We start from the raw sequence: 19,938 nt of genomic DNA on the forward strand, positions 1-19,938 counted from the left end.
TCCAAACCTGCATTTTTGTTTGCACTGAAATTGATACCTAGAATGAATCATTCCAGACTTCTGTTGCAGGGGAGGCATTTGAAATTGTTTCTCAGCTTGAAGAACTGGATTTATCATGGAACAGTAGCATAGGTGGAAAACTATCACTGCTGACAAAAAAACTTCAGGAAGGATGCAAATTAAAATGTCTGAAAATTACGGATTGTAACCTGACGGCAAAGGATGGAGAATCCCTTGGTATGTGTTCATCGAGCTGGACTGAGACTGGCTTCACAAAAATGGAACGTATTTGACTTAGATAATGGCCGTATTGAACTCAATATTAGTGAGAAGTTAATTTATTTCAAGCTCTGCATTATAATAGTATTTATGATGTGAGGATTTAATGCACTTTGTTCCAAAGGAGAAAGTCTCTAATCATATGAGGGAGGGTTGAGAAGACCTAAACCACAGCCTGGCTGCCTCAGTGGTCCAGGGTTTCTGGATCCTTTGAGACCTCCAGCAAAAAATGCCAGAATTTCCAACACTGATTGCTTAAAATTAAGCAGTTGAATATGTAATTAGCCATGGGATTGGAAAGAAGGTCTGAGGGTTGGGAATTTAGGCTGAGTTGGCAACCACTGACCACCCTTCCCTTCTGTCCTCTCACCATAGCAGCTTAATCCTGTGTGGTCTTTTTATCTCATTGTGTGTTTTAAAAGGTGTTTGCTCAGTAAAAAGAAGCCCCATGGCTCTCATCTCCACTGCAGGAAGAGCCCCATATGTAACAGACATTCCTATATATTTTCATTAGAAATTTTCTTTCTCTTTCTATTTCTGCTTTTTATTCCTCTTTATTTTTCTAACAGTTTTAATATTTTTTCACTTTTATTTTTATAAGTGTTTTTCACAGATTTTCATGATGCCTATCCAATTTTCATTTTACTGTGTTGTTTAGGTAGAACAGGAACTTAGCAAGTCTAAACCACACTGACAAGCAAACCCTGGTGATGTCTTCCTGTTTATCATGGTGCTGTATTTTTCATTTGTAGGTTTCATCTGTATGTATTCTGGACAATTACCAATTCTAGTTTTCTTTTCTTTTTGTTGTTGTTTTTTTTTTTTTTTCTCAGCCGACATTCTAAATGTGATCCCAAACCTCGAAGTATTAGATCTCTCTATCAACAAAAACATTGGCTGCAGCATGAAGGTTATTGCTCAGGATCTGAAAAACGTGCCAGGCTTGAAAGAGTTAAACTTGCACATGTGTGGATTAAAGCAAGACAGCCTCCAGGGCTTAGGTTAGACTTTATGTTCAGAAAACTTTCATTCTGAATAAATTGTACATCTGAAAACCATTTAAGAACAGCAATGAGGTGGGATTTTGCTGATGGTTTGGCAGTATTAATGGGCGATGATTATTTGTCGTTTGAGGATTGGTAAAAGACTACAGGGCCTTTCAGCAGGAGCTGAATTTATCTGCCCTGAGCTCGAGCTTGTAAAAGTCAGTGGGGAGAGTCACCCTCCACACCATTTATCTGAGACACATCTCAGGGCTGTGGCTCCCTGGACGTGCTGGACATCTTTCCCCAGACTGAACACAGACAAGCTGGTTAATTTTTAACAAACTAATCCTGATCTCCAAAGGAGACCCAAATTCACCGTTATCACTTAGTGACCAGTGAAGCCACATAAAATGGGCTCATTATCTGTGTCTCTCCCTAGTGGATGTGGCAAACCAACTGGCATTAATTAGCACATCCAGCAGTAATATTTGCCAAAGGCTGAGGATTGACTGGAGGTGGGGGATGAGCTGGCCTCACCTTCACCTGCTCTCCCAGAGAAGAATGGAGCTGCATGGACAGGGAGGCTTTGCTGCATTACTGTGTGTCTGCTGTGATTATACACTGAAGCTTAGCCCAGCAGCTTTGCCTGCAATACCTTGTGCAAACTTTGACGCTGAAGTAAATAAATGCCAAAGCCCTGACCTGGGCTGTTGTGGCAGCCAGTGACCAGCTTGTTGCCTTTTCCGTTTCAGACACTGCTTTACAGCACCTTGCAGAGCTAAGGAAATTAGACATCTCGTGCAACAGAGAGATTGGCGGTGGCTTTAAAGCCTCAACAGCTCATTTGGCCAGCTTGAAAAATCTGGAAATCCTTGATCTTCACCAGTGCTGTGTCACAGAAGAGGACATGACTGTTTTGTGTAAGGACATGTTGAGGAAACTCATTAAGGATCTCAGCTTTGCCTTCGGAAAATATCTCAAAGACATAAAAGGTTCTGCCTGGCAGAAGAGATGGTCTCAGCACCTTTTTCGTTAGGCAGCTCTGAAAATGCAGTGTGGAGGGAGAGCTTTCTTGATCCATGTGGAATGGGGTTTTTGCTGAACAAGAGGAAATCTCACAGTGTCTGATCCCATGTGGAGGTAAAGACCTGAATCTGCCGTGATTCAGACCCACAATGGGAATGTGGGAAGTGCCACCAAGCACTGCTTCTTTTTGATAATAGTTTAGGAAATATCCAGGGACAGTTCCCCCAGTGGTATAAGTTGGATGGATCCATGGTGGGTATGTGCACAGAAATATAACTGCCCAGAACTCCCTTGGTGAGCTGCACACCAAGGAGAGGGTGATTTTAGGAGATCTTGCATTGCTGCTGCTGTGTACTTTAGGTTGAGTTGGTGCAACTATAAACACTATTATGAAGAAAAAGACATTTCCCAATCAATTGTGAGATGTTTTATTTTCTCTCTCTGTTATCATAACTTTGTTTTTACTCTTTTAACAACAACAAAAAATCCCATGACTCAAGGCCTATATTGCCCACATCCTATTTTCCATGACAAAGAAAACTTGAAGACTTGATGATGATGATGAAGCTTTAGATAGTATTCAGTATTAGTAATATCAATCATGATTTATTTTTAATTTATTTTTTAATAGAGAATAATAACATTAAGACAAAGAAGTTTCAGTTAACAATGAAAACATTTAGAAATTCCCTGCTTCACCTAGGAAATTTCCAGGAATCCACATTCTGGCAACCTTCCACAGAGTATGGAATACCTCTGAAACGGTTTTACTGAAAATGACAAGGCTATTTATGGTCTAAAACATTACTCACCATGAACTTGAGTGTAAAAACTTGGCCTTGAATTTTGGATTGATTTATAAAGAAAAGAAATTATGTCAGGCAAATACACATTTGTTATGGATCAGTGACTGTCTAATAAATATTTCATGTTTTTGTAGCCCAGGTGATACCTTTACTCTCCAGTCTTCAAGAGCTGAATTTATCCTCGAATAAAAATGTAGGACTCTCATCAGATCCTCTTCTGGGCAGGCTCAGGTTTTTACCAAAGCTGAGATCTGTGACCATCAGCAATTGTGGCTTAGGTGAAGAGTCCCTCTCATCCCTAGGTAGGAATGTTTCTTTAAAGTGTGCCCGTTCTCTGTGTATCTCTGTAGGACAAAGTCTTCCCCTCTCCTTTGGCTGAACTCCAAGGATCATGGTTACATTATACCTCAGTAGAGTGAAAAAGCCTGTGATGAAACCAGTGCTTTGTGGGACCAGGCTGCAAGGGAAGAGAATTATATGGCTTCCTTTATTACACCAGAGAGGATGAAGTTCTCCTAGTCCTTTGTCTGATAGTGAGCTTTTATATATACCTTACTTTTGGAGAGAAAAGAAAAACATGATGTTATGTTATGCTGTTATCATAGTCTGGATGTTGCACTTCTCTCAACAGGGTAAAATTTTGACTGAGGGTTTTTCACCTCACTGCAGGTGAAAATTTCAGTAGGAACTTTCTGGGGTTCAGCGTGGGCCACTGGAGGAAATTACTGCAGTGGTGGAAAAGATATTGCAAATCCGTGAAGAAAAGTCCAATTTAACACAGGATATGTAAATTCAGCCTCTTTTGCCTACTTATTGCAAATCTCTGTGGATTAGTGGCCTTTGATAGGTGTTCCATATGGCACATGAAATCTTAGCACAGAGGGATCTCACAGTTGCTGTGTCTTGTGCACTTGTATTTTGTACTGTTTACTTGTGACATTAAACCTGGAGTAAGACTTGACTGCCTCCAGCAGAAGCAGTAGCAAGGTAAGCTGGTCAGAGGTCCTTGCAGAAAGAGTATAATGTTCATATGACTACAGATATGTAAGAGTGACACCGTGAAAATCAGAGCTGTCAAAAGATACAGAGCATCTCACCTTAAATAGTGAGTTCACAGCAAAAAAATTGCTGTCTTAAATTGATATAAAATGGTTTCAAAGCAAGCTGTTAAATTAAATTAATTCAGTGTGACAAGGCCGAGGCAATAATGTGAACAGAAAGACAAAAAACCCTCTCCATAGAGTCCTGATAGATTCTATAAGCAGAGCCTTCTTATTCTCTTTTGTCTGACTTTTATTGGGATTAAGGAATTCATTCTAAGCACAGGCAATCAGGCTGGTAGGATCATACTTAGGGGTGAATTGCAGGTGAGGTGTCTGTTGAGGGCATGTTGTTTTCTCTTAGTAAGCAGAAGTTGCTGGTCTTAATCTTTTCAGCTGAGGCTGCCCTTCACCTTCCTGAACTGGAGATATTAGACCTTTCTTGGAATAAGTGCGTTGGTGGGAACCTAAAGCTGCTTTTGGGAGCACTAAAGCTTGCAACGGAGATTCAAGTGTTGAGACTGAGCAGCTGTAACCTGGTGGCTGAAGATTTGGCACTTCTAAGTGAGTATAACATGGTATTTACTAGCACTCAAGGAACCAGGGCATTTAGACCACAATTCAGAAGGGGCTTGTTCCATGGGCTGAGCAGGTTTTTTGCATAAATCAAATGAAAACATGGAAAATATGGGAGTATTTCTCCCACAAAGGGCTTTCATTTTTCTGTGTGTCCTGGATATGCCCAATGGAAAAGCTGAAAAGGCTAAAATGCAAAGAATCTTTAAGCAATTTATTTATTAATAATAAAAAAAAAATTAAAATTGCATCATTTAGAAAATGTAGGGTTTGCATCTGGTTTTAATATCAAATATTTAAAGTTGCCTCTGAGGAATTTTATTTTGCTTGGATGCTGTTTTACAGCTCAGTACTTTAGAGAAAATATCTGTGCCTTCAGCCAGGAATACAGGCACTACCAACTCCCAGTCCATTAGGGGGGTTTCTGGAGTCAGACTACGGGGGGAGAATTGAACCAGAAATGTTTTCACCTACCTCTTAGAAGCTGCCAAGAAGTGCTATAAAATGGAAATCTGATAAAGGAATAAATTTTAGGATCTTTTTAAAAGCTTGTTAATTTTATACTCATCCTTGTGATTCTGTGGGCCTGACTCAGGGGTTTCAGTATCTGACACTGGCAATATCTCTGTGACAATTTTAAGGCCCTGCAATGTGAAATCTGGTGAGGTGAAGCCCGAATACTTTTGACTTTAAAAACCATCACCCTTGATAGGTGTCTCTTTTGCCAATCATATGCTGAGGACCCCTTTTGGGTATATTTGGTGGGTATATATAACAGTGAGAGGTGGCTGTTGTAGTCAGTCATGCAGCCTCACCTTGTTTTGCTTTCCTCTTTCTAAATCTCCTTGTAAAGCCTGTCTGCCTCTTACAATCGGCACTTGATGTAACCTCCTTCCAGCCAACTCCAAGGTTTTCGGGTTGCCACACACTTTTAACTCAATACTTTGTTCCTTTTGAACTGCCTGTGCTTTGAGTGTTTGAAACTCCTTCTGCTGTTATAAAACTGTCTTTCTGAGATCAGCAGCAAGTGGGTTTACGTTGCTGAGGAGTTAAATCTTTCTCTTTGACTGCTGAAATGAGGTATTAAAACACCGTTCTCTTTTCTGAGAAGTTTTTAAAGCAGTTACCAGAATTTATTAGTTGTGTTTGTGTCTGACATCTCTTGCAGCATCCCTGAGGCAAAATGGCCATTTAGCCAGGTTGCAGAAGCTGGATTTGAGCTATAATAACAACATCTCTGATGAAGGCTGGGCTGTTTTCTGCCAAGGTTTGGGTGCCTTCAAGGAACTCTCAGAGCTGGATGTGAGCCTCCGACCATCGTCCTGCCGGGACTGCGGGCCATGGTTCGGGGAGCTGTTGGCAGCACTGACACAGCTGCCAGCCTTGGCAGAGCTGGGCATGCAAAGATGGGCCCTTTCAGAGTCCCAGAGGAAGCAAGTGGAAGGCTTCAATCAAGACAACAAAAGAAACATTCGTTTTGACTGTTGATGAAGGTTGGAGGTGTCTGGAAGGCCTTTTGGGAGCAGCACAGGAACTAAGAACTATGTGTCTCCGACTTAGAAGACTGCCGTTTTTAATAATCTCTTGAAATATATTCACAATTAGAGAAAGCTGTTATTTGGCCTTCTGCACCACAGATCATTCAATTTAACAGCATTCTTTCAGATTCTCTGGGCCATGCTTACACTAGTTAATCTTCATTTTGTGAATACTGCCAAGGCCACTGCCCACAGAGCAGTGCTGGGGTCAGAGGGACACACTGCAGGTTTGGCATGGAGGGAAGGGCTGGGATTTGTGTTAGTGCAGGTGGGTGGGCAGTGTGAATGTGGCCTCAGAAAATACCTCTAATGTGAAAATTCTTGAAACCTCCATGTTTTAAATTTTAGTTTCTTCTCCCTCCAAACTTTTGTCTCTCTGTGAATTAGTTAAATCATAACTCAGAGATTTGGCATTAATCCCAACAACTCAACATTATAGATTAGTCCAGGAAGGAGAATACAGAAGGAGCTGGTCTGCCTCTGCTCTGGCCCTTGATGCCATCACATAGTGTAGCCATCTCATAGCGTAGATGATTCCTGTGTAGAGAATCAGCATAAAATCAAGGTAAGAAACACTTAATTAGTCTCTTTGCTAGTCTCAGGGGCAAGTAAAAATCTATGGTACATTAAATCAGAGAAGTGTCCTGCTACTTTAACAAGAATTTTGGATACAGAGCAATCAATAAGTGCCAAATTCTGGCACAGTCACTTGTGTCATGGAGCATGTTAACCCACACGTGAGCTCCAGGACTGCAGTGGGATTATTCATTGGTAAGGTATTTTAGGAAGTAAAGGTATTAGATCTGCCCACTGAGTGAGGAGTCTTAGAGAAATCCTGGGGCAGCTTGAGGGATAAAGTACTGCTCAATTAGCTCTGAGCATCTCTACACACTGCAGCAGTCTCCTGGAGGAGAGGCACAACAGGATTATTCAGTGGCACTTTCCTAACTTGTTTCTTAGCTTTCCCCCCCAGTATGTTCTCCCCTGCAGATGCTGATCAATATTCAGCTTTCAGTCCATGCAACCCTTCCAGCATCAGCTTTTGCCTGTTCAGGGCTATAACCAGCAGCTGACCCTGCTGTGCTGATATCTATTGATCATTTAATCCATGATTTTGTGTAAGAGTCACCCTGGACTTCCTGGTTCCACTTTCAGTTACACTTGAAAAGTGTACTTGGCTCCCCCAGCTCAGAGAAATGTGACTTGAACTGGAGTCTCTTGGTCAGGAGCAGCAGGGAATTGCTGTGTGGGATCCTAAACCTCTGAAATAAAGCAAAGAGTCCCTGCCTCATTTAGGGATAACAAGAAAGATTTTCAAGCAGTGACTTAAGCCAGGACTGTTGTTCTAATGAGGAAACACCATCATGTCTGTTTAACAGCATCACACCAACCTATTCTCTTTATCACTTGTCTTCATGTGACTTTTCTCCTCAAATCCACCTTTGATCCAGCTGGGAGGTTGATTTTTTTATCTGTTCCATGAGAGTTTCTCTGAATTAATCCTTTCCCACTTGAACCTCTCTCTCCAGTTTACCTTTAATGTCCACTTTCTGTTGAAATCTTCCTGACTTAAATCAACTTCAATGTTTGGGTTTCTTGTTCTTTCATAGTTGGGTTCCTCATTCTTATCTCCAGAGCACAGGACAGACTGGATGCTGGCAAACTCTCCCCTGCTTCTGATCCTCCTGCTCAGTCTTTTGCTCTCTTATTATTCTGTCATGCCAATTGTGCTACTAAAAATCTTTTGTTCCTTTTATTACCTCTACTAAATATCTTGTCAATCTGCCAATCTGCACAGAAATCTCTCTTCCAGTGATTTTCCCCTTGTCTGTTTCTGATTCATCCTTCTCTCTGTTCTACTTTACCTTCGCTTAGGGTGAAAAAAAATTCATTAGACATTTCCAAATAATCAAAACAGCCTCAGTTACCCACTGAAATGGAAAATCAGAACAGAGCTGTCCCACTTTGCTGCAGTCCCAGCTCACTCCTGCCAATGAGCATATTAATGAGATTCCAGTATCAATCAAGAGCCAAACAGAAATGAGTTCCATACCCTGGATGCAGATTCAGGGAGCACTGCCTGGAGATGGAACTCTGGGAAGAGCTGGTCTCAGAGACCCTGCCCTTATCAACTCCCTCAGGATGCATCACCTTCCCTGAGGCAAGGGGAGGGAGGGCAGGACTGCAGTTCTGACCAGCCAGTTAAAGTAAACCAAGGCTTCTGCTCCCACCCACTCTGCATTTTGTCCCTGCACAGTGGCTGGCCCCAGTCCAGCTCGATGCCCTAGGTACTCTGCAAATGAAACTCGGGGGCTTAAGGGCAATACAGAATAAAAACTAGACAAGGACATCATGTGTCTAGGAGAAACAGTTGTCTGCCTGTCAAGTGCTGAGGAAAGACATGGTTGCACATAAATTTGGCATGCAAGAATTATAGCAATATTAGGTTTGTAACGGTTCTTTTTAATAAGGAAGGTGTTACGATGTGTCGGGACCAGAATCATGGTGGAAATTGCATTCTGCAGACACAGTGCTTTCAAATAAGCCTGTCACACACAGACACACCCCAAACTGTCACCAAGCCATCTCAGACGTGAGCAGTACCACCAAGGAAGTGACAGCTTGCAGTCATTCAAAGTGCTGTAACTGCAGATTGTCAAAGCATCAGTGAACAGTTTTGCAAGAGCATGGAGATAGTTTCAAACAGCTTTTTACACCTATGTAAGACAGGATGGTAATGCAGGTCCTGCCAGAAGTGTGTGTTCTGCCTGTCTGGAATCCTATTCCATATTTCCAAACAAGGTACTGATCATTTCTGGAGGTAAGAGCATAAGTAAGGTTTATAAACTGTGATATTGTTGGGATCATTACTAAACACTGAGAAACAACAAGAGTTTTAAAGGCTGAGCTTTGATATTATTCCTGTTCTGACAGTTCTGGCCTGATGCTGTACCATGTACCTAAAGAGATTAAGAATCCCTTCACTCCTGCATTTGGGAGCAGCTGAAGTCCATGGAATTTCCATGTTGCAGCAGAACAAGATCTTACCCCTTCTATTGCTCCTGCCTGCAATTTGCTTATGTCTTCTGGCAGACATTTAATTCCTTTATCTTGCCTCAGCTATAATCTTTCTAATAACTCCAGGAGAAAGATCTCCTTTGGAAAGATATTGAATTTATTTTCAGAAAGTCTAAGTCATTTAAAATTTTCAGTTCCTTCACCTCCACAGGTATCTAGACACAGTCATTAAAAAGATATATTATGTCAATTAAATAGTAATCTTTGGGATTTTGTTTTTAGGAAAGAAATCTCCTAAGAAAATTCTGTGGAGCTGCATTACTGTTGATAGATGAACACAGAATATTCTGCTCATTAATGTCACATTATACCTCACAGCATGGAGGAAATTTTGGCAAAGACATCTGTGTTGTTTCCTGTGCTGGAAAGATTTCTTATGGGTTTAATTTTATTTCTTAGCAGAAAGATTAGTCTGCTTCTTCATTTCCTTTGTATGCACAGAGCAGGGGAGAGCAATTTAAATTAATGAAATCTGAAAGTGAGTATTCTGCATAAATTACTACTTCTGTAAATATAACCTTCAAGAAAAAAACTGCCAGTGGAATCAAAAAATTATTGGAAAAAAAGCATTGCATTATATAAAAAGGAAAGTGTGTTCTGAGCCCTAAAATGAGGATGTCTATGAATACTCTTGCACTTAGCATTGCCCAGGGGTGCATAATTGTTCATTATCAAATAAACAGCAAATGTTCATGGAGTTAAAGACATTAACAATATCACATCCTTTTTTAAATTGCCCTTTGCTCACTTTGTGACAGATTGATTCTGTGCAAATGCGACTCTTATTTTCCAGTATACAGGAAAAAAAAACCAAAAAAACCCCAAAGATGTGAAAAACTGCAGCAGTTCCTCCAGTCAGGATTCCATCTTTATGATCCGACACAAAGGTCAGTGTTTCCACGTTCTTGCTGTTTTCTCCCTGCCTGAATACTGAGATGCCCAGAATAATGAGGAACCCAGGCTCGGGTGTGGACCAGAAGAATGTCCCTTCTCACTGGTTGTAATGGAGAACTTGGATCGTGCAAAAGGGTATCAATAAAATAAAAATTACAACAAAAGAACAAATACATTTTTCATAGCGCACATTCCTTTAGGAATGGCATCAAACTTTTTCACTGAGATCTAGCATCCTGACACTGATTATCCTGGTGGAGGATGCAGGTGCAGTGTGTAACGTGCTGTTGCTCACGTTAGCACGGGAAAGGGAAGGTCAGCAGCAGAGCTGCTGTGGGATCTCCTCCAGGCTGTCCAGACAGTCCGAGCGCCCTCGTGTCAGGGAGATTCTTCAAACCTGGGAGAAGTTTGTGCAGGAGATTACGAGACAGCCCCGGCACAGACAGCTGCTGACCGTGCTGCCTGCAGTGCAGGAAAATGCAACCCACCCGCTCCTGCCAAGGAGAGCAGTGGTGAAATCAGCAGAAGGATATATTTGCTGGAAAGGGGCAGCACGGGAATCTCTGAAGGAGCAGCTGATCCGTGTAACCATGGACAGTTTTGCAAAGGCTCCTCGGAGACCCACTCTGTGCTCTGGGGTGCGGTGAGGAACCTGCCCTGCCCTGCCGTGTCCTCCGGGTCTGGGCAGCACCGGGGGCTCAGCCCCGCCCCGGGGACACCGGGGGGCTCCTGGCAATCCCTGCGGGCTCCGGGCCAGCCTCCCCGGGAACGGGCTCCGGGCCAGCCTCCCCGGGAACGGGCTCCGGGCCAGCCTCCTCCGTTACCGAGCGCGGAGCAGCCCGGTTACCGAACTCACCGCGGGCCGGTCAGCGCAGGCTGAGCTGGGGACAGGAGAGAGGTGGTTATCGCTCAGGTAAGGCCTGCGGGGCCCAACTGCCACAGGGATCGCTTCTCTTATCTCTGAGTTTATTACAGAATATGCTGAGCTGGAAGGGACCCACAAGAGCAATCCAGTTCAACTCTGAAGTGAATGGCCCGCCTTGGAGTTATTAGCACGGTGCTGTAACCAGCTACAGCGCATCAAAAACACACCCACCGTTCTCCTCATGCTTTTCCTGTACCTGTTACTCCAAACGACGAGCTGTAACCCTTTCCAGACCGAGCCCATTTGTATTGTTATGCAGATCCCTCCTGGTTACTAGGCTGCCAAAACGATGCAATAACACTTGGTTTCGTTTTCCAGCAGGTCATGTCGGTTCTTCCAGATCTTCACCTGTGTTATGTGCAGTCCTGTCAAGATCTGAGCCAGCCTGAAAACCCCTTCATTGCTCGTGTGCTTCAAGAAGCTGATAAAAACGATGAAATGTAAGGAAATAACAAATGGGGTGTTCCAGATGCTTCTGAAGGCCTTAAACGGGGTAGCAGGATGAGGAATTGAAAAACGAGAAAGTTCGTGCAGTTTCAGGCTTAAACACAAATCAAATTTAACATTTACTGCTGAAGTTCTGGTTTGACTCATCTTGACATCATCTTGGCAGAAATTTGTAGCTATTTATCCTTTCTGGGCAGCTTTACAAGCAGTGAAATCAAAAAAAAAGTGAAAAATGTACAAGACGGTGCCTTTCTGTCCCCTCAAGAAGCCAAACCCAGTGTTTAGTCATCCTAACTCCCTTCTTTGTGTCTCACTCCTGTTTCAAAAGCCTCAACTGCATCCAGTTACCTTCCAGCTGGTCATGCTTCCCTGAGCTGTCTCTGAATCCTGGCAAGCTATTAACCACCCAAATTCTCTCATTAAGGGTTTGGGTACTGCTTCTTCTCATGGATGGTGCTGGGATCAAAGTTAATTGTCCTTTGGGGGGGAAAAAAACTGAGAAAATGAAATACTTTGCATTAGGTTTTGATCCTGAGGGCAGGATAACGTAAATAAAGGAAAGAGAGCAATTATAAAGAAGATGAGGTAGCCTCTGAGATAATCTTGATTTCCATCTGCCTTCCCCTCATCTTGGTTATTCCTGCTTTCATGGCCCTGCAGCTGAGCAGTGCCTGCAGAAAGGGCAGTGCTGAGGTACTGCTTGCATCACATCATCTGTCATGGTGTTACCAAAGGAGTGGCAGCAGATAATCCTGTGCAAGAGCTCCAGTGAGGGCAGGCACGGGCACACCTCTGATCTGGAGAGAAAATGAATTTCTCTCTATCATTTTACTTCTCCCCATGTGCTTGCATTTTTATGTTGCTGCAGAAGTACAAAAGGAATCACATTAAAATTAGCTGGAAATAATCATCTGGTGCCTGTGCCAAGAGTTACAGATGATGATCTTGGAGTTCTTGTCTCTGTTGTAGACCAAGCTGCCTATGTCACAGGTAAGGTTTTTCCCTATGTGTTTGATATTGCTGTGCTAATACAAGAAAACATGATCAGTCTGGATTTCAGCCTTAGTTCATCTTTGTTTCTTTTCATTAAGAGATCAGTTCAATGTAGATATGCATTCTTTATTCTTCATCTTTTTCAGGTTTGGATCTTGCCTATAATTTATTGACTGATGCTGGAGCACAGACCATAGCAATATTCCTCCAGGTGCCAAGAGATATTTATCTTTCAGCAACTTGTAATTTATTTGTCTGTAGTAATATTTATATGTGGTGTACTGGGGACAAGAATGACCTGGTTTGGCAAAATTCCAATCACTTTGACTAACGCATCCCAATCCATCCTATTAGAACTTCAGATTATATTCTCTGTGGAGATTTTTAATTTCTAGTAGAAGGCCTTTGGATATTTGGCTGTGGTGTCCTGAGAAATGAATGATGGAATGATCTATGAGGCTTTTAGGCTCACAGCTCAATTCAACAAAGGGGGTAGTATTTGTGTCAAGTGTGCCAGGGCCTTTGTTTCAGCTATTTTATAATCTCTGTTAGCCTTTTTGTAGGTCTAAACATAAGGAATTTTAATGCAGCCTTTTTGTCATTGTAAGCCCTGAGATACAGGTGGAAAATAGTGAGTTGTCACCCTGTGCCTGTGTTCCTAGAATTTGAGGGGCACTGTTAGGTTCACAAAATGCCTGAATTTGTGCATCTGAGCTTGACACTGCCTCATGCACAGGGCTCCTGGGTGGTTCCTGAGGCTCCATGACAGGTTTTATGCCTTGCCCTCATCACCTGACATAATTTAATTTAATTCTTTAACTATTCTCCAACTCGTGAACTGCCTGAAATGCTGCAAAGGGAAGAGTTTTGGATGTGTATCTCCTTTTTGGAAATTAAAGCTGTGTTTTTGAAAAAAAAACCCCCTCTGACTGCTTCCTGCTTTGTTTGTTCCCAAGGAAAACTCCACTCTGCGATATCTGAACCTGATGTTCAATGACATTGGCACAAGTGGGGCAGAGCTGATAGCAGGAGCACTCCATGTGAGTATTTGCCTGGGAGATTTAGGCAATGGCATCTCCTTTGATATTTTTGCTTTTGATGACCAGTACCGGCTGTGCTGCCAACATCAGGGCTGGCTGAAAGGGGCCTCTGTCTGTGCTCCATTCAGCATGTTGCTGTGTCACAGGGATTGCCTGCTTTCCCAAGGCACACTTCAGAAATCAGATTTCACACAACAGAAAGTTGCACTGTGCTGCCATTAACACTTAATTATCTAGAAAAAGACGTAATTGTCTATAAAAAGCACAGCTATTGCAGCTGGGTTTTTCTGCGTGAAAAATGCTATGCTACAGGATACATAATGCCATCAGTCTTTTCCCATTTTTCCACAAAAAAAAAAAAAAAATTAAATTTGCCTGTACTATGACATCAATATTTGTCTTGATTCAAGATGTCTGAAACATGTTTTCAAAACTTTGCCTTACAGCAGCACCATAAACCCATCTTTGTTATTTTTAATGTGGTTTCCCGAGGAAATGAGGCTTGTGTGTAAGATTTGTTGTGTTTGTGAAAGGAGATTCACGTGAGCTCTTTCTTCCTCCTTCACAGTCTTTGAACCCTGAACTGATTTCTACTAAATCTGAGAGGCCTCCAAAACATGAAGGCTGTGCAGTAGATGTACAATGCTGGGCTCATACAAGGCTTACCAGATTTAAATCAGTGTTAATGCAATTTGTATCTCAGATGCCAATTTCGGCAGAAATATTTGTCTGGATTGTTTTCATGAGTGTGATGAAATTCATGAACTTGGGAGAAACAAAAGTTTTCAAATACAGGAGTTTTGCTTGCAGACTCTCCTGTTTGGTGCCAGGGAGGGGAGGCTGAGCCAGTGTTATCACTTAGACACAATTCTTCTGAAAGGTTGTTTTGTCTCTGGGTGACAACCAGCAAAATTCACATGAAAAACAAAACAGGACAGTGTTGTTTTCCAGGCTATTTTAAAAGAATATTTTTTTATTATTATTATTTTTGTATAGAGCAATCAAAGTCTTGTGCACCTGAGAATGACTGGAAACAAAATAGGAGACCAAGGTGGGATGTTCTTTGCTTCAATGCTAAAAATTAACTCAACGTTAGAGAAGTTGGATCTTGGAGACTGTGATGTGGTGAGTAACCCAGTAAAATTATCAGCAATAAGACATAAATCTTTCAAGGGTATTACAAGGTTCCTGCAGTGCTTAATTAGGGGAAATGCCATCTGTTGTCATTGATTTTGTGACAGCCAGAGGTAACACAATATATAATATTGCAATTTGTGCTTGGAAAAGCACATTGCATAAAGCACCTGTGAAGTCAGAACTGGGGAGATTTTCGAGCCACCGTGTCTCTCTAGGAATTCAGGTGCTTGGCTTGCACATTTTCTGAGGTTTTTTTCTGCTGTTCCTTTCTGTTAAGCTAAGTCCTGTGTAATTCATGTTGAAGAATGGACTTCTTATTCCCTGGAGAATCTTTCCCTTCTAAAGTGTGCAGTGCTGTAACCCCTGAAAATCACTCATCCAATAGCTCTGCTGCTCCTCTCAGCTTGACCCATGAAAGATAAGCACAGCAGTGCTGAATTGAGTAGAAAAGCACCAAATTTACTCTTGGACAATGTGATTTCTCCTAGCACTGGGAACTGAGTCTTCTTACACAATGCACAGGGAGACTGGTGAGGTTGTGGATTGCTTTTAAAAGACTACATTTGTCTCCTGGAAATTCAGAATTTGCTTCTGAGCCAGAATTGGGAATCACCTCTCAGAAAGTGTCAAGGTGTTATGAATACATGGACAAGGAAAATGTAGGCAGTGTAGGATGTATTCAAAAGCTTGGTATGGGTGTGCTTGGTAGGGAGTTGATAGAGTTGATTTAAAATGAGATGGCTTTGATTACAGACCAGCCTTCTTAAAAGTAGCATAAATATAAAATAGTAGCCAAATTAGAAGATTATTAAAAAAAAATCTAAATTTCCCCAATTCATACTAGATATGAATTTACCTGGTGGATAAGTGTTAGGGGAACACATATAAGCTGATTTGGTCTCATAAATCAGGGAAATCAAAATACAGGATCAATTGAACAGACAAGTATTTGGAGATCCATTATTCTTGCTTTTTATTTTCTGAGTTGCCAAGTAATTTGTACTGCTTAGTCTAATTTCACTCTGCTATTCCATAAGCAGTTGGCATTGGTATTATCAGAAAATCTGTTGTGTAATCTGTAAGCAGTTGCCTGCTGTAGTCACATCCCTGCAGAGTAGATGAAGGCAGAAATAATAATTGTAATTTGATAGCTTGATCTCTACACTGAACAGGTTTCTCTAAAGAGTTTATTTATTTTCATTTCTAGGGCCTGCAGTGTCTGATAACAACAGCCATAGCCCTGACTCAGAACAAATCACTCAAAGCCATAAACCTAAATCGTCCTTTGCTATCTGGCCAGCAGGTATGTGAGTGACTGTGCAGTCAGCTCAGAGAGAGGGGCATAGGTCAACTCAATACTGATGTATTTATGGACATCTGAACCACACAGCTCTCTGGAATTCCTTACAAATTGGAGAAAACGGTTGCAGGAATATTATTCTTCTCTTTCTGTGTCGAGTTTTGTGGAGTCACCGACTGCCCCGTTTAACTAGAAGGTTAAATGTTTAACAATTTCTTTGTTGGTACATTTGTTAAATAATAGGCTAATGGTGAGGGGCTGGTATTGGAGAAACAAGTGAACAAGTGTTCCTTCTGCTGTTAGAACATGGAGTTTCCTGCGCTGTTCAGCAAACTGAGGGAGCCATGCTGTGTAGCAGGAAATGAGGGGGAGCACAAACGATGCTGTTTAGCTGAGCCTACAGAAGAAAGACACTGCAGCAATTCCCACATTCTCTGGGCTGGGTGGTTTTGCTGTCTCACTCTGTGCATGGCTGGTGCTGCTCAGGTCCTGGCTGCAGAGCTGGGTAGAGGTGGAATCACCTGCCTGGCAGCACTTCTCAGGTGTCTGTAACAGGATCAGTGTTCCCCTAATGGCAGGATAACAAACTGTCATCAAAACCAGATCTTCCTCAATTCCCAAAGGTAAATTTTACAGCTTGAACATATTTCAGTTGCTTATTTTCTAAGGCTGGGCTTGATCTGCCTAACCCCAGCTTTGTAAGTCAGTTTAAACTACTGCTATTGGTAACAGTAAGGACCTGGTCAGAGACGTGATTTGTCATTGTTTCCACCTTCAGCTCTATAGTTTTCTGAGGCTTCTGGGTTTTTCCTTTATTTTTGACTCACAGTATTCACTCAGTTATTTTCTTAACTAAACAGGACAACTTTGAACAAACTTCCTTTGCCTTAGAGTAGCAGAACATATTTTTTCCCATAGAAGTACTGTTTCTTTTGCATGCAATAAACAGAACCCTTAAGACTGGAAAAGATCTCCAAGACCAAGTAAAAACTTTGACCAATTCATTCTTGTATGAAATAATTAGCATAAATTCAAAATATTTTCAAATTTTAACAAAGACAGACTCAAACATTCAGTTTTTTAAGAGCAATAACAGGAAGGGAAACTGATTAGACATAATTAAATGTTGATGCTTCACTGATATTTGCAGTGATGCAGACATTACTGTGAAACTGCAAATATCTCTACAGTGTTTTTCTTCTATTTTTTTCTTTTTCATTTTTAGCTTTATCATAAGATGTTGGTTTGTGTTATTTTTATATAATATACAAAATAGAACAGCACTGATGACCAGATCTTGCGGTTAATTGCATATCTCCCTTTTACTGAGGCACAACTGTATCTTATCCTAAAGTCCAGCTTAATAAAATTGAGTGTATGTTTCTAGGAAGAGACCACAGTTCATATAGCTCGGATGTTGAGGAGTAATTCCTCTCTTGTGGAACTACACTTGGGCAAGCATGAAATGAAAAATTTTGGTGTAGAGCGACTGTGTGAGGCCCTTTATAGAAACTCCAGCCTGAGATACCTTGACCTCAGCTGGTGAGTGATTAAATGTGGCACATTAGAAACTCATTTTCTTAGCAACTTAAAAAAAACAACTTAAAATGTGCATCTCTCTTTCAGTAATAACATAACCTATGATGGTGTGAAATTTTTGGGAGAGCTACTAAAAAGGAACAAAACCCTGAAGATTCTGGATCTTAATGCAAACCGAATAGAAGACGAGGGAGCCATTTACCTGAGCGAGGCCTTGGCAACGCGGAACATGACTCTGCGGGTGTAAGTACTCACACAGCTTCCCCACAGACTGCAGGTGAGAAACCTGGACTTGGCAGGGGCTGAAATGGCATCTCAGCTCTGTCTTCATGATGATCAGAATAGGAAAGTCAGGAAGTTCCAACTGGTTTAGACAATTTTTCCTTCTTAGGGAAAAAAACCCATGAGATTGGGTGAGATTTCTTTACTAAGGGTGAGTGTCTGCTGCTATGCGAGATGCTCCAAGACCCGTGAGATACCCTGGGGTGCTGGAGGTGAGCCCCAGCTCTGCTCAGAACTCGCACAGCTTTCACAGTCACCCTAACAGGGTGAGGGGTGAGGCAATTGATCTGCTCGTTCTTTCTGCATCTTTGAAGTGCAGGTCCCTGTGATGCACAAAGCTGTAGGTCTTCAGAATTTTGAGATAGTCAGATTCCACGCTGGGATAAGGCACTATATTTGCTGGTTCTGATCTTCAACACTTAAGAAAATCATCTGTTTAAGTTCGCTTCCGGGCAAACCCAGAAGAGCTGTAATCTCTCCATCAGGGTGTCTTTTGCAGCCGCGTTAAACCCCCGCCGGCAGGATGTAAAAGCTGATCAAAGGTGTTACCTGAAGCCATTAGTTTTAAGCAGCAGACTGAGGAGGTGGCGGCTGCGAGGTGCCTCACACAGCCTTGCAGGTTCGCTAATATAAAAATAACTGCCACTTCACAAAGATCAAAGCTCAGCCTGGATAAATGCCAAGGTTTGGGCTTCAAAGCAGACTAGAGATGAGACTTGGCCACCGTGCAGCAGTCACTGACACTGAAGAACTCAGTAGGGAACAACCTGGCTGCAAGAGTCAGGAAAGTGCTTTGAGAAATAGAGTAAGTCCAAAGGCCAACTGCCTTTGGCCACCTGAAAAGGATATTAGAGTAGGACTGCCTTTGGTACATATAAATAGTTACATTATAAATAAAAAAAAGTTCTATATATTTATTATGCATATAATAATAAGACTAAATCATAGTTAACTTTTTATTTTTAACTAAGAGATGGGAAATCTATGGTTTGGCACACATTTTCTGTTTTCTAGGTTGTCCATTGTGAGCAACAATATAACTGGCAAAGGACTCGTAGCTCTTGCACATGCAATGCAATCCAACACGACACTTTCCCATATTTACATCTGGGGGAACAAATTTGATAGAAGCGCCTGTGTGGTAAGTGTTTGCTTCTGTACTCGCCTGAGAAGGCTGGGCTTTGTTTGTTCTAGTTTCTTTCCATTGTTGGGAAGACTACAGCAGTTAGTGAACAAGACACCAGACAGATTTGGGGTTTTTGATGTGGTTATAATACGGTGGTGCTGGAAGGAGACTCCCTGGAGATCAGCACGCTGAAGGGACTAAGTGCCATGTGCTCAGTCCAAAGGAAGTCCACGTGTCAAATTCCCGGTTTTCTTCATGGCAGGCATTCTGGGAGGTGATCGAGATGGGCCGCCTGGAGCTGGGCTGCACAGATGTGGCTCCCTACGAGGTGGATGGGAAGGTTTTCCTGGCAGAGCTGTCCCACGGGCTGGGCAAGCACCGCTACTGGGCTCCGCGCTCCGCCACCGTGGACCCCAGCGCTGCCAACGCCAGCCTGGAAATTGTCCCTGTCTCGGAGTATTTGTGAGTGAGGCAGCGCCCCGGGGCACCCCCTGAGCCTGAGCTTTCCCTACCTGGTTTCTAGTAAAATAGATTGTATCAGTACCAGACTTGCTGCGTGTTGTTCCTTTTGGGGTTTGAGTCTAGGAGGAATCTACACCTGCTTGAAATGGCAACAGAGAGAAAATATCAAACAAATGACCTCAACATTTGTTGCTAAAATATGTTCCATCTATTTGAATTCTGTAACTATGAAAAGGTTTGCATCCAGGCAGAGCACCCTGACAAAAAGCAACACCCAGGAGTGCTGCTGGGCAGCAGATCATTCATCCTACCGAGTCAGATTCCTGCTGAAGCTGGGAGCTTTGGGTAAATCCATTTGTTAGCACTGTTCTCAATGTACTCTTTCATTTTCCTTAGCAATTGTATCCTTTTAATCTTCTGCCAATAGTGACTTTTTCAAAACCAAGGTAAGTGAACTTAATGCT

General features: G+C 42.2%; 2 protein-coding genes across 8 annotated transcripts in view; both read left to right on the forward strand.

Annotated features, from left to right (window-relative positions):
- The window catches only part of LRRC31 (leucine rich repeat containing 31), a 33,814-nt gene extending 23,409 nt beyond the window's left edge, over positions 1-10,405 (forward strand). For 5 of the 6 annotated variants that reach the window (XM_040074586.2, XM_040074592.2, XM_040074587.2 and 2 more), the window contains 6 exons: positions 70-237; positions 1,113-1,280; positions 2,018-2,185; positions 3,232-3,399; positions 4,534-4,701; positions 5,882-10,405. In XM_040074586.2, coding sequence (XP_039930520.1) covers positions 70-237; positions 1,113-1,280; positions 2,018-2,185; positions 3,232-3,399; positions 4,534-4,701; positions 5,882-6,201 — 1,160 coding nt within the window. In that variant the 3' untranslated portion in view covers positions 6,202-10,405. The remainder of the gene's footprint in view (positions 1-69; positions 238-1,112; positions 1,281-2,017; positions 2,186-3,231; positions 3,400-4,533; positions 4,702-5,881) is intronic. The other variant, XM_040074593.2, reaches the window with a different exon arrangement.
- A 168-nt stretch (positions 10,406-10,573) lies between these two features.
- LRRC34 (leucine rich repeat containing 34) lies at positions 10,574-19,555 on the forward strand. Of its 2 annotated transcripts, none has more exons than XM_040074595.2 (11): positions 10,574-11,136; positions 11,467-11,588; positions 12,464-12,585; positions 12,735-12,799; positions 13,545-13,628; positions 14,625-14,753; positions 15,973-16,068; positions 17,453-17,607; positions 17,692-17,847; positions 18,901-19,027; positions 19,275-19,555. In XM_040074595.2, exons 2-11 carry the CDS (start codon positions 11,473-11,475, stop codon positions 19,476-19,478), a joined length of 1,254 nt encoding a protein of 417 aa, XP_039930529.1. In that variant the 5' UTR covers positions 10,574-11,136; positions 11,467-11,472; the 3' UTR covers positions 19,479-19,555. The 2 variants fall into 2 exon arrangements, with proteins under 2 accessions (XP_039930529.1, XP_039930530.1); XM_040074596.2 differs by having other exon boundaries at positions 11,470-11,588.
- The last annotated feature ends 383 nt before the right edge of the window (positions 19,556-19,938 follow it).

This window comes from Hirundo rustica, chromosome 10 (assembly GCF_015227805.2).
Source record: "Hirundo rustica isolate bHirRus1 chromosome 10, bHirRus1.pri.v3, whole genome shotgun sequence".
Lineage (NCBI taxonomy): Eukaryota > Metazoa > Chordata > Aves > Passeriformes > Hirundinidae > Hirundo > Hirundo rustica.